At 40.2% G+C, this 15,251-nt stretch overlaps 1 protein-coding gene across 3 annotated transcripts in view; it reads right to left on the bottom strand.

The window, feature by feature from the left end:
• asic1b (acid-sensing (proton-gated) ion channel 1b) overlaps positions 1–15,251 on the bottom strand; it is a 108,996-nt gene that overhangs the window by 39,742 nt on the left and 54,003 nt on the right. Inside the window, exon 1 of one of the 3 annotated variants that reach the window (XM_077602460.1) lies at positions 3,355–4,023. The exons of the other annotated variants lie outside the window; for them this stretch is intronic. Coding sequence (XP_077458586.1) covers positions 3,355–4,011 — 657 coding nt within the window. The 5' untranslated portion in view covers positions 4,012–4,023. Of the gene's footprint in view, positions 1–3,354; positions 4,024–15,251 lie in introns of those variants that run through there. 3 annotated transcript variants of the gene reach the window in all.

Genomic DNA, 15,251 nt, shown 5'->3' with positions numbered 1-15,251 from the left:
AAAAAGACATTTTGGAGAAAGTCGTCCGCTTATTGACAGCGCTTTGTAATTTCTGAGAGAAAGTTTCACACACGGTCGAGGCATGAATATTTCATGCTTGCTGCCGTCACTTTTTCAGCGCCGGATGAGCGCGTATCGATTATAACCGGCATTTAATCAGCCTCATTAGCAAAGATTTATATTCAACGTGCTCTGTTCAAGGTGAAGATTAATGAGCGCACGTTACGTTTATCACGATTATTTTTGACTGACAGATGTCCAACGTGTGTGTGTGTGACTGTGTTAATTGATAAACCCGTAGAAACACACAAGATCAGATAGAATTAATGCAAAAGACGATTGCTAACATTTAAGAATACAAATTTCATAGACTCCTTGTGCCCTGCGATCGGCTGGCCACCAATTCAGGGTGTCCCTCGCCTCTGCCCCGAAGTCAGCTGGAATATGCTCCAGCACCCCCCGCGACCCTAGTGAAGATAAAGCGGTTCAGAAAATAATTAAATGAATTCATTTCGTAGACCACAGGAGTCAAACTTGGGGCCGGGGGGCCAAATCCTACACCTCTACTTCACGTTGTGTGTTGCCAGCAATAAATAAAATAAAATAATATAAATTATGTGGATTGAGTTTGTTTCATGTCACATGAAAATTTTAAATATTTTTTTCTACCCCTCAACGATAGAGTCAGAATGTCAGAAATCAGTATTTCCAAATTATTTTCTTTAAAAAAAAAAAATGTAATTAATTTAGACTAATTGTAATCATGCATACACATTTTTTTGTCACTATTTTAAAAGTTCTCAGCAGTCTGTCACATGAGATATATATATATATATATATATATATATATATATATATATATATATATATATATATTATATATATATATATATATATATATATATATATATATATATATATATATATATACATACATATATATATACATATATATATACACATACATACATATATACATATATATACATATATATACACATATATATACATACATATATACATACATATATACATACATATATATACATACATATATATACATACATATATATACATACATATATATACATACATATATACATACATATATATACATATATATATACACATATATATACATACATATATATATATATATATATATATATATATATATATATATATATATATATATATATATATATATATATATATATATATATATATATATATATATATATATATATTTCATCCATCAAACCCGGAAATCAAAAAACTGAATCCGGATAAAGAAACAAGTCACCAAATTCAAGTCCCCCACTCCCTTCAGCGTTGACACTCATTAGACGGATTTACACGTGAGAGTAACAAGAACGCGCCGGCAACAAATTGACTTCAACACCCGTTGGAAGCGTAACGCCCTAATCCTGTCAAGTCTTCATTCATTTCAAAAACAAGCTGCTAACACTCAATTGCTTTTCTTGATGCTTTCACTCAAGCGGGAAGTACACAGCATCGGTACTGCCAAGGTCAACTGCAATTCAGTCGCCATTTTCAATGAACCCCAACAAATGAACCAAACAGGCAATGCTTGAAAATGACCATATTAAATTGAATCCAACTGAATCCAGTATACTCACATAAGTGATGACATCATATTTTCTAGATCCGTCCCTGATCCACCGTATGAAAATGATACGCGAGGCAGCAATTGAGAGCAATTTTGATGACTACAGGAGTTAGGAGACTGAAAGAACACGAAGAGGCTCAAATTCTGCATCCGGACACCGATGTAAGACAACCTGAGAATATTTACGCCTTTGCAAGCTTCCTGACTTTGCTCGTCTGCAAGAAATTGCATTTTTTGTTGGATTCAGGTCCAATGATTTTTAAATCCTGATATTTGTACCTCATATAAAATATCTGCCTGTGGTTAAAGAAAGCCATAATTCATCCCCGCTCCATTTCCATGAAAGCACCGCGGGAGTCTGAGGGGTTATTAGTGACTTTTAAAGCCATGTGATAAACTGGTACTAGCAGGAATTCAATGCGGTCTGGATGGGGTCCGTACGACAGCGCCAATGGCCGCGTAACCGAAAATAAATACCTTCTATTGATTTGCTGCCCAGAAGAATGAAGGATAAGGCAGATGCATCTCGTCTACTGCTTGGGGTCCAACTTAGACTAGCTTGTGTTTCTTGGCAAAATAGGATGCTAAAGAAACAGCATTTCACCATTAAGATTAAAAAAAAACAAATGACTATGAGACCAAATGGAGCATTAGTCTCAAATGTCAGAACTTTGTTATTTTTATGGTCAAGTAACCACAAGTCATGTTAGCATAATTACAGTCTTCCCTCGATTATCGCGATTTCACTTATCGCGAATTCACTTCTTTAAGATTTTTTTCTGCTATTAATTATTAAAAATATATATATTTTTTTAAAGTTCATAAAAATGTGAAAATCCACACTGAAACTCGTGCTACTTGGACTCAGCACTGAAAAAAAGTTATAATACTTCACGATTGTTCGATTATCGTGGCCATGTCTCGTCTACATTAACCACGATATTTGAGGGATTACTGTAGCATCCTGAACGCGACTAGCCGTGTTTTGACAAATAGCAATTTTTCAACTTTTAAAAAAGCGATTATAATAAACTCAAGACTAAAACCAGAAAACAGCCATTCAACTTTTTACCTAAAGATCCGAGAAAAAAATTGGAAGTCATATTTTGGGCATTTTTTTTGTTCGCATTCTACAAGGCTCACGGAAATATTGATGTATAGCATTAGATTGATGCTACAATTACCAAACACGCAATGTGTTCAACGTGTACAAGAAGGCATTTTACGTGTACAAGAAGGCATTTTACGTGTACAAGGGGTTTTTCGGTACAAATTTCCTATGATTATGTGCTTGCTATGCCTTTTTTAGCACATCTACAACGTGGTTTCCCCACGCTTCTCATACGGTGCTAAGCATTCGACCAACGTGCCACACCACGGATTTTTGTGGTCCAAATTAGAAACAATTATAATGGATTCTAAATGTTTCAACCTGCATCTCAGTTATATTTTCCCCACGCCATCCCCATACATAATTTTGATGTCTTCATATTCACCTCATGTGTTTGACCGGCCTTTAGGAGGCCGAATTTGGAGAGAAGAGGGTACCATAAAACAAACGTAAGCTGGTATGATCTAGTGTCTCAATGTCTTTCACAGCAAAAAGACAAAGTTACGAATACACAACCACATTTCTTTGAATGTTGTTCCAAAACAAGGCACAAGAGGGCAAGTGGGGTAGGAATCACAAAAGAAGAGTCGCGAGTGCCCGCCTGCCCACCCACCTCTCGAAAGTTCTCCGGACCACATTCCAAGCCCCTGAAGCTGCACTCCAGAAGAATATCTTCAATGCGGTGTCGAGTGCGGTTGTAAATTTCGTCCACGCTAAAGACAGAGCCCGGCAATCGCTCGGGCTCCGGGGCCATCGGGAAGCCCGGCGCCATGCCTTCGTCGAAGCCCAGAAGAGGACCCATGAAGATAAGGTCGCTGTAACTTAATTGCGACTTCCGCACAAAGTTGTAATTGCAAACGGTGACGGCCGGAAAGGTCATGTTTTGCGCTCCATTCTCGTCCAGCATAGTGATGTGGTCATACTGGAGGTAGTAGATGATCCGGTCGGCCACCTGGAACAAGAAGGCGGACAGCGCCATGGTGAAAACCAGCGCCCACAAGCTCTGTCGGATCCCGAACTTCTTGTTCTCCACGAACACGTGGTTGGCGCCGTGGAGCGAGCAACCGTCGAAGAACGTGGCCAAGTCGTCCACTTCTCCCGGGCTTTCCTCCTCTTCCTCGTAGTCGTCCGTGAGACGGCAACCGTCCAGGTACTCCCGCGAGTCCCCGTAACCCCGATTTACACGTTTGTAGTGATCATCAAAACCGTCATTGCCGTAACCTTCGTCGTCCCCAGAGAAGGAGATGCTGCACATAATCCGGACCGGCATTATGGAGTTCAAGACGGTCTTAAAATCCAAGAAGAGACAGCAAAAGCAGGTCAAAGTAAACTTTGGAGCGCCGTCACTCCTCGCTTGGACTGCAAACTGCGATGCTTTGCCCTTGGTGTTCTGGGGCAGATCTCACCAAGCAAGAAGAATGAGATAAGGAAAGGGAGGAGGGAAGAAGAAGCCAGGACACCCGATACTCCCCCAGAGCCCAGGTCGCCACGAAGGGGCAGAATTTCACATTTACCCGGAAAAACAGCCTTGACGCAGTGTCTGTTCGAGAAAGTCAGCACTACATTAGGAAAGGGGAAAAAAAAGCTCAACCAATACATTTATTTGACTGTGTTGACCATCACTTTCCAAAGAAGAGATCAATGATAAAATGTAGCGTTTCATTCCATAACTGGAGTACATTTTCGAGAAAAGAGTCATAAGTATTGAGTTTGTTCGCTTGAGTTACATTACTATTCTTAAAGTGTTATTTTTTTGGTTGCAATTTTTTTGGGGGACACAAATCCGATTCCATACATTTTTTTCATAGGTGCTGAATCATTAAAATGTGCTTCTCTATAAACAGGAGCAAAAAGATTTATAGTATTCCCCGGTTTTTCAGTTTTGTGGTCCATCGTGAAACATGAAAAACCATGAAAAATGGGGGAATACTGTATTCACTTGGCAACACTACCGAATTTAGATACTCACAAATGTCATGGATGCAAATACATGAAAACAGCAGTAGCAACATTTCAAAAAGTAGCACAAATGAAGTCATTCATTCTCCATTGCGCTTAGGTCACACGTCGCTGGGGGTGCTGGAGCCTATCCCACCTTGAATCAGTGACCAGCCAATCGCAGTGCACCAAGAGACGAACAACCATTCCCACTAGGAGCAATTTCGAGTGTTTAGCCAGCCTACGCTGCATGTTTTTGGGATGTGGGAGGAAACCGAAGTACCCAGAGAAAACCCACGCAAGCCTGGGGAAAACATGGAAACTCCACACAGGAAGGTCCGGACCTGGGATCGAACCCTCGATCTCTGAATTGTGAGGCTGACGCGATAACCACAAAATGTGATATCAGAAAAAGCTTCGGTAGCATAATGTGACAAAACAGCCGACGGCGTGATAGCATTATCGCAGAAAGAAGCGTTAGATTTCCGAGCCGTTTCCTCCACTGGAGAAGACTTGCAGGAATTGAATCAAAGCCTGATTCTTATCACTCTAATGATTCATTTTACCAACACAACTGCGCCGCATCAACTGAAATTAAATCCGAGCAGCGGCCCACCAGGGGTAGAAGAAACACCTTAAAGGGATTCTATCGAACAAGGCGAGTTCTGCCATCTGAAAAGGAAAGACGAGATCTATCCGCATTGATCGGCGCCTCCATTAGAACAACAGCGGACGGCGCATTACTTTCAGACGCACAGCGCTGCCATCAGATTAAATTTGACATGATTTTCTCATCTCTGCTGGAATCTTGTAAATAGCGCGTTAGCTTGATGAAAGAAAAAACCTCGGAAATTTAAACTGATCTCGATTGTTTCTGATTTTTACGCATTTTTAACAATCAAATTTAATTTAACCAACGTTGAAAGCGATCAGAAGTACTCTTTTCCCATTTTGAAAAAAATAAAAAGTTTAGTTAAAAAAATCCTTTTCTGCAACGCTTATCCTCACAAGGGTCAATCAAATTAACAGCATTAATGTGGCCCCCAAACCTGAGTTTAACACCCCGATCTACAGGTTCTTCCCTTTTTTATTGTATCTTAAAAACATTTTTTTTTAAATTAAGGAACAAATGAACAAAGAAATATTTGCTAAGACTAATTGGCTGACACTGACAGTAATGGACGTCCAATCTCTTTGGACTGGCAGTGAATGATTTCCTACTGTTTATTTATCAAAGTGAGAAAGTTGTGGAAGCGTTTCCATACTTTTACTCTTATAAGTGTTAATATGAAAATTATTAGAGGAGACTGGCTCACTTTTTTGACCACTAATGACTTCATCATTTCCTAAATTTCCAGGTTTACTGGCCCAAAAAGTAATCATAACTAAAATATGTTTGACACCAAAACAACCTATTTTCTATCCCTACCACAAGGCATTCACATTTAACTCCACTAGAAGGCAGCAAAATCCTATCTAATCATTCAGAATCCTTTAACGGATGAAAACTGACATGAGGACAGTATGATAGATAATCCAATATACAAAGAAAAGACCACATGTTTTTTTTTCAATAAAGGCGTGTCCAATAGAATTAAATTTGCTGATTGCTGGTAAATAGGGGGCCCAAAAAGGGTCATGAGCTCGCAGCCAGGTCCTCGGTAAGAGTTTTTGAAGCAAATGGTGGGTGTAATTTCATTATCATCAATACAAGTCTAATTTTGCCATTTGAAAAATGTGCAATTGTATTCAGAGGTTTTCATGGAAAAGCTGCTTTTGTGTGCCTTCTCAGTTGAATCTTGGGAAGGGATGAGAGAAATCAGGATAAAAAGATTCATTCTTTAACATACCATTTATTTCAATGAGTTATCTCGCTTAATTTGTATTAAAGTATTAACATTGGACTTCTTGTCCAGTGCAAGATTCAATGCAAAGCAGTGTTCTTGTAATGCTTTAATATTTCATCAGCTTGATCAAGTGGAATGGTTTAGCATTTGCAGCATCAAAGTTAATATTTTATCATTCATTGTATTTTTATTTCTTACATGATTCAAGATGAAATTTCAGAATGAATTCTTGTTCAAAAAAGGTCATTTTAAGAGAAAAGTGGCCGAAGCAAAAATGCATACTAAACTGGTTTTGGGACTGCTGTACATTCAGCCTCAGCCTCTTAACCAGGGTCACGGGGGTGATGGAGCCTATTCCAGCTAACTATGGGCACCAGGTGGGTGGCCATCCAATGGGAGGGCACAAGGAGACGGACAACCATTCATGCTAAATCATTCATAGTGGCAATTTAGTGTTTAACCAGCCTACCCTACATGTTTTGGGGATGTGGGAGTAAACCAGAGTACCCGGAGAAAACCCACATAAGCCCAGGGTGAACATGCAAACTCCACACACAAAGGTGTGAACCTGGGATCGATCACTCGATCTTAGAACCGTGAGGGCGATGCGCTAACCACTTGTCGAAATACATATAGTATAGATTTTTGAACAAATTGCAATGTGAAAATGAACGGAGTATCACATGGAGGCATCACTATTTTTCATCAAAGGATTCATCTGAAATTCCAGTTTTCAAGTGTCCTCAATCATCTTGATCAAGCTTGTTTGAAATAAAACATCTCTCGCTTTTCAGGTCAAAAGATGGCAGTGTGCGGTTCAAGTCGGCACTATCAGGGACCCCCCCAACCGCCACCATTGGTGTCTCCCACCATCGCTCCCTCCCCACCCCAGGCTGGGATTTCAACAAGGCCAAGCCTTTCGCCATGGTCAGACACGGAGCGATGAGAGGGAAGCGCTTCAAAGACCCCCCCAACCCCCGCAAGTCGCTCACTGGCAGCATCGTTGCCACGGTTGCGCCCTGCCGTCATCGAAGACGTGTTCATTCCGTTACCGTGCTCAGTGGAGAGATAATAAAGATAGCCAAACATCACACGGACGCCGGTGCGGTATCGCTCGCTCCGAGGCAATCGATCGCCGAGCATTTGTGCCCTCACGTTATTAGGAGTTAGCCGCCGTATGAATATGGCAGAAGTAAACAAGCGCAGCGATGCCAGGGAAGGAAAAACAGCAAAAAAAACTCATTTGACCCTCGCCTTGCTACCAAATTTATATGTCAGCCCTCTGCCTTGTGGGAAAAAACACAGAAGGTACAAATACTTATCTCAGCCTTGTGTTCTCAAGTGTATTTCTCGTTGAAAAAAACAGTACAGAGGTGACTGTCCAAAGTTTCATTACAGATGGTGCTTGGACAGCGCTCAGGCAGGCTGGAGGTTGTCAACTTTAAGTCTTTGCGGATGAGGAGAGCAAACACTCGAGAAAAAAATAGCAGATGCTGCCCAAAACCCTTCAACGTGCAGGCGTTAGATGGCAGGAGGGCCTGTTTGTAGGGACTAGCGAATAATGACAGGGAATGGTAGCAGCATCTTGACAGCTAAAAATGGCAAGTTGCATTCAAAATAAGTTTTACTTGTCGGCTACCATTAACAGCTATCGAAATTTGAATGGGTGGGTTGGCATTGTATTTTTGATGAATTATTGCTGTACAAGACTTACCTCAAACTGCATGGAAAATGCCAGAAGCAAGTAATGATGAAGACTTTTGGCAGTTAGCGCCAAACAGAAATATCGAAACAGGACCATGGACAGCACCAAGGACAAACAAAGACTATGTGGTGGCAGGAGCAAACCCAAATTGGAAAAGTGGCAAGACGAATCATAAACTGGAACCAGACTTCAGAAATGAGTCAAGACTAAATCAAAGAACAAATGAAGACCAAGACCCAGATCAAGAATGGCCCAAAAAAAGCTCCCCAAACCATAAATCACTAAGTTAAAATGAAGACATTTGCAAGTCTTGACTAAACTGAAGACCAAAACAGACCAAAACCAGAAATCGCGGATTAAAAATCTTGTGGAGTCAAGAAAATCAAGACATTGGAATTCCAAACCTAAACTTAAAAAACTGGACCAGGCCCCTTATATCAAGAACAGACCGAGACTTTCCTCAATTCAGAAATTGCTGAGTCAAGATCAAGTCTCTTGGAAATCGAGGCCAAGCAAAAAGCAAGAACTTTTTAAAAGTCAAAACCAAACCAACACCGAAAGAGGACCAATACCAAGTCTTATGGGAGTTGAGTCTGTTACCGCACCTAAACTGGTGTCCAGTATACACCAGCACAAACTGATTCCAACTTGCTTCCCGATTTGGTCCGACCATGAAAATATTTGATTGTCATACATTTTTGTGGTAATACTCTAACGACACCATAACATAACAACACCAGGAAACAACGCTGACACTATAAAGGATTTCTATAATCTTTCTGCCATTATGTGGCTTAAAAAAATGACAAAGACTGGCATTTTTATAATTAGGAGTCAAAAGAAACAGCATTTATCATCGGACAAGTAATTCCAACAGTCATCAGATGAACATCTTCAATTACCCCGAAGTCAAAAGTTAATTTAACCTCCACCGTTATTACCGCAAAAATCATTAGCTTGTTGTTCTGCTTTAAATACACCACAATTAAACTCCTTCCCACACCGGGGAAAAACTTTTTGGACAAAAGTCAGTGACAGGTAAGTGCCGGGTATCCCACATTTTCATTATCGGAACATCAAACTGATGATGCTGACACGGCAAATTGCAAAACGGGGGTTCCGTAGCGCTGCAAATGACTTCCCTCGCTATCTATGAATCTAATGTGCAGGCAGAGATTTAATTATATTTTTTTTTCTTACATTCATATAAGACAGTGGTGTCAAACCTCTGGCCAAGGGGCCAATTGTGGCTCATGGGACAATATTTTAGGGCCCTCATTTGACATCCAAAATACAGTTTTAGTATTTTGGGATGGGCATTTAAAACAAAGAATAAAAGATAATTTCAAGTATAAGTTATTTTTTTAAAGTGTTATTTTTTTGCTTTAGAAATATTAGCGAATATTTTTTATAAACCTGTCGGGACCTCAAATACCTTGGCTTATATCAAACGATCGCTTCCAGTCCCTCCCAGATGAAATGGATTGGACGTCTATTATTGTACAGTTGTTTTCATGATTAATAATATTGTACTAACTACCACAACACATGTTCTCATATGGCGGTGAATGAGCTAAGCTAACCCACACCTAAAACTTTGGGCCCAAAAAAACTACGCTGATATCTGATGTAACTTTTTTTTCCTAGCTCCAACAAGTTAGCCCTTTCCTGACAGCCTTGTAAATTGTCACGATTCTCATCTGATGTTGATACGCAGCCGGTGGCGCTGCTTTGGAGACGATAAAGACGGAGCGCCCTGTTGACGTCGCTGGAAATCACCGGCAGATGCGTTTTCACGAGCTTCAGCGCTCGGCGGGATAAAACCGGTGATGAGACGCCGTCACTCAGCTTTAATGTGAGCGGAACTCGGGTGGTGAGGCCCCATCGGCGGCGCGTCTCCCAATGCGATTATCGCTGGAGACGATCCATTACAGACTTTCACCTCTTACAGAATAAGCGTTTACCATTATCAATTTCTATCGCAGACTTTTTTAGTCAAGACCAGAAAATCACAGTTGTATGTGAGTATTCTTCCATGAAAGTAGAGATTTGAATCCTTATGTGCAACAGATGTTCCGGCAAAAGCGAGTTTGGACCGCAATTTTGCGCTAAAATACACGCATTAACAATGTGAACATCTGAAGATTAAAATACCCATTAAACCCATTAAATTCAAATCAAAATCAAAAGCCTTTATTGTCATCATACACAGCTGTGTATAACAAAATTGGTGAAATTCCCACTATTGCAAGTTTTCACACACTAATAAAATGATTGAATGTTGTCAGAGTATTCAAAACTAAATTTAAGACAAAACTGTTGAAATTGTGCAACAACAAAAAAACTTAACTTAACTTAAGATAACCGTATGGCTCTGCAAAGTTGAAACCAACGCCATAACCGAAGGTTAAGATTCCAGTAGAGGGCAAATGACTCAGTGGAAAACAGTAGGCGAGATTGGTTGTTTTTATCGTGCAATACAAAACTGAAAGTGGGTTTTTATGGGTTTATGTTCCAAACAAACACGCTACGGTCTGTTGCTCAGTGAATTCCAAATCGTCAAATTCAGTGAAAGGGGACTTAAATTGAGTTGGTTTTTTAAAGTATTGATGTCAAGGAAGTACAGCAAAAAAATTGGAAAAAAATATCCCATGTTGTTTCCAAAAATGGCCTTAGCTCTGAATATTTTTTTCCCCCACTTTTAAATATATCTTAAGTGGCCACGAAGCACCAACGAGGATGACAAAAATGTGCTGCTTTTGAATTTTTTACACAGTAAACAACAGACGGTGCAAATTACGTGACATCTTTTTTCTGCTCTAACCGCACTCGCCATATTTCATTTTTTTTCACCGCGATGTTATAAATTCTGCTACAAACTCGGGGCTGTGGCGGAATCATATTTTATGATGGGTTTAAGTCATTAATTTTGCACCGCTCTCAAACAGGCTTTCCGAATCGACACAACTTTTTTGTGCGGGCAGGCGTCGGTGATTTAAAAGCGGCCTCGGAAGGATGTTTACGACGTGCGGTTCGAATTTTTAACATGACACTTATTGCGTGTATCCCGACGACAAATCTCTTCGACTATCATCACCAGGCGCTAATTAAAAACCAAGCCAGGGCGAACACGTGTTCCCGACATGCTCATTTCGTGGCTTGACTGATAGAAGAAAGCAAATTTACGGGCGAGCGCCAAGAAATTAGCATATCGGAAAATGGGACGCACTTTCAAGGGGGATCTTATAACTTGATTATTGGGAGGACCTCCATTAATTTTGTGGGAAGATCCAATACAGGCGCAAGATGCTCGTGCGTCACTTTTAAAACACAATTACACCATTTGCTAACTAGATCGCAATGAGAAAAGCCGATTATGTAATTGAATGAAGTGCTACTTAGCTGTTATGCGCTCCTGTTTGTGTTTACTAACATTAGTGACTTGAATGATTATTTTCCAAGAAATTGATGTACCGTAATTTACTCACCAAAAAATGCAGCAGGCTAAAAGCCGTACTGCTGAAATTAAATTAAAAATCCATATATATGCTGCATCTGACTATAATGTCTCAATGTTGGCTACCATTGGAATAATTGAAAAGTGCGAAAATTATTTACAATAGTAGCCAATTCCTTAAGAATTGACTTAAAATATAAGTATTTATCCGAGACAGAGAGGCAATGCTGAATTGCAAAAACTTTAGAGTGGTGAAGAATTGGACTATTATGTGGCATGTGACATTAATAAAATTAAAATAAAAACACTATTTAGGGGTCTTGTAAAGTGTCAAAAATTCATCCCTTTCAACTACTGTCATGATATTTACTGGACACATCTGTTATAGTTAAAGAAGTTTTGGATCATGTGATTGGAAATCGGGCTCGAACACATCAGATTTCAGAGGATGTGAATCGGCTAAATATTATATTTTTATAATAGTGTTTAGACATTAATTTTATATCATAGTATTTTGTTTATTCATTCCTCTTCCAAACCGCTTATCTACCCAAGGTTCGCGGGAATAGAATTAAAAACAAAGAGTTCTGGTTCAGACCTTCGTGTGTGGCTCCAGCACCCCCGTCACTTCTGTGAGGATAAGCGGTACAGAAAAAAATGAATGAATGAATTTCTATAGATGCCAAAATTGAACAAAAGCGATCCATTTTGGTTGGCCTCATTTGCAAAACTCAGTAGGGATTTTCAGGGATCAAAATAAATTGCCTCCAGGTCGCTATTCGTTTTATCCCAATATACCCGAGTAGTAAACAATTGCAAGCAAGGCTTCCTTTACAAACACTACACCCAAAATGCGCTTTATATTTCCTAACCAACGTGTCAAAGCGACACCGCGAAGGTCTGTTCATTACCGAGTCGTATTTACTTTCAGTCACCGAGAGCTTCAAACATGAAAGGCTCTTTAACGAGCTACGGACGAGTTTGCAGATTGAAGACGAGCTATCAACCTCCGGAGATTATGGCGTGGACAGGCCCTGACAAGCACTACTGGCTACACGAGATTTACCGTCCCGCCGCTCCCAAGACGAGGACCAGGCTGCTGATGAAACGGGGCCATATCGATAAAGCCTCACCGGTTCCCATGCTTACTCGGGTTGGGGTCGGGGGGTTGGGGGGGATGGGGCAGCCTTTTGATTTAGGGCAAGTCTCGCTGGAGGAAATGAATAAACATGAGGAGGCGTGAGGGACGTGGCACGCCCAAGAAGACGGCCAAAGTTAATTCCGCCTGATAAGACGGCTCACGGCTTGCGAGGGAAGGTCACCTCTGATCATTCCCGACATCATTCCGCCTTTCTTTTCTTTTACCGCACCGAACCCAGGGGAGATACTGCAAAAAAAATTAGATGAAGCTTATTTTTTGTTTTTGCTCCGATTTAATGGCCACAGTTCAAGTTTGCTAATTTGATGATTTTACTCGTCAACATTCAACCATTCACGAGAGCCAGATAGATGTCCAATTCACTTAAACTGGCTGTGGATGCCTATCTTTCTGTGCCATTGACGAACGCTGATTCAACATGGATTGGGCGTCTAGCGCCGTCAATGTTGGCAAGTGAGGTAAGTTTTTGGGCCAAAAATAAACTGGTCCAGCCCACATGAAATCTAGTTGGCCTTAATGTCGCTCTCTAACCAACTGAGTTTGACAACCTTGGATTATGTCATTGGTTTCAACTATGCAGAGGCAAACTGTCTAAAAAAATTTGAACTATTATTTTACATTATTTTAACTCTTTGACAAGATTCATTCATAGAACTAGCGCGTTAAACATGGTGACAGTGGGACTTTAGAAGCAGACAATGTGAATGAAACCCACCTATGTACGATGACAACATCGTCAATGGCAGTTAACGCTCGGATTCCATTGAAAAAATTCAAACAAACAGACAAATACAATCCAACAAAGCTGTTAAGTCGAAACCTGGGCGCATCGACCTGCAGCGTCAACCTAACCCCTCGCTCACGTAGCGGGATTTTAAAAGGATGCGGCGGGATTTACCGGCAAGGGAATGCGGTTTGTGTATTAAGAAGAGCTAAGCCAGACGGCGTCTGCGTCAACAAGAGGCGGCCATTAAACCGTAGCCCGAGGATACGGGCGGTGACAGTTTTAAGTGGTCGGATGCGTGAACGCGTGCCCAATTTACACGCCGGATGATATTTGCATCACACAGATTCCTCAGTGAGAACACAGTTTACGGAAACGCGGCATCTTCTCTTATCTGACTGATAACACGAGACGCTTCTCTTCTTCCCAGCGTCGGTCGGGTTTTTTCCTTATCCCTTGCTACTTTTTCCTTTTTTTACACTCTGCCTCTAGAGTAAGCTCCTTATTTTTCAAGGCGCAATGAATAATGGATCTGACAGCCTAAATTTGGTTATACGTCCACGTTTTATTACATGAATATCACTGGCGGAGGGGCTTACACGGCTTGGTATGAACGGGTTATGTAAAGTACCTTGGTTAACATGGAGTGGAAATTATGGGGGTTGACCAGTTGGGACTGGAGAAAAATATGGGAATTGCGTCTTTTGGGTAGTGATCACAAAGAAGCAGTGGTGTCCAACTCGTTTTTTTCATAATTATGGTTTCATACGTTATATCTGTCAAGTATAGGTTGCCCAAAATAACCGATTCACGAATGGACAGCTTTTCTTTATTTTCTTCTTCATTTATAGACAATAAGATTAGTCCAAATCCTCTTTTTGAGCCACTTAATAGGAACTATTCTCTCGTATTTCAAATTTTTAAATTTATTGACATTGAATTGGACGTCAACATTATGTTACAGAATTTTTTTCTAACACAATTTCAGTAGATCTTTGACACAATTCTATCATTTAATTGGTGTGTAAAAATCTGTGAATATGGGACTTTAACCCTTTGACTGCCTAAAACACGTTTTTGTAAAACAGTCTCATAACAGGCTTCCGGATGCCAAAAAAATGTTTAGACGTTAGCGCCATGCTTCCGACCTCCTGTAGAAAAAAAAAAAAATAATGTTTTGAGTCTGTTAGTTGGCGCTATCTCCCACCAGCTCGAAAAAATAAACACCATCCGTAAAACAGCTGTTCGAATGTAAACAAAAGATTTAGAAGAAATTTACTGGACTTTTTTCGGCTTTTAAACTACAAAAAGTCGTTTTTCAAGAAAAAAAATCATAATATATATAAGAATCATCTTCAAAAGCTAATATTGGTATATTTGGACATCATTAACATCTGGAAAATTATGCACAAGAAAGAAACATAGAACCTTGACCTATGAAAAGTCAATTTTTCCGAAGCATTAATCCTCCCAGCATTGGGCAGTCAAAGGGTTAATGTAAGAAAATCACACAACCTGCCGTCCAATTACTTAAGTGACCAAAGTGCTCCCCTTGCTTGATAACAGGGCAGGTCGGCGCAAATGAAGCTACGTAACCTCCTTTTTAATGCACTTTTCTATCTTTCTCTTTGAAGCCGGATGGATGGTTGCTTTGTATTCAGAAAAGAGACAAGTCTTTCA

The sequence above is a fragment of the Stigmatopora argus genome, chromosome 6 (genome assembly GCF_051989625.1).
Source record: "Stigmatopora argus isolate UIUO_Sarg chromosome 6, RoL_Sarg_1.0, whole genome shotgun sequence".
NCBI classification, from domain to species: domain Eukaryota; kingdom Metazoa; phylum Chordata; class Actinopteri; order Syngnathiformes; family Syngnathidae; genus Stigmatopora; species Stigmatopora argus.
The sequence above is the reverse complement of the archived record's forward strand: the minus strand, read 5'-3'. Positions and strand labels throughout refer to the sequence as shown.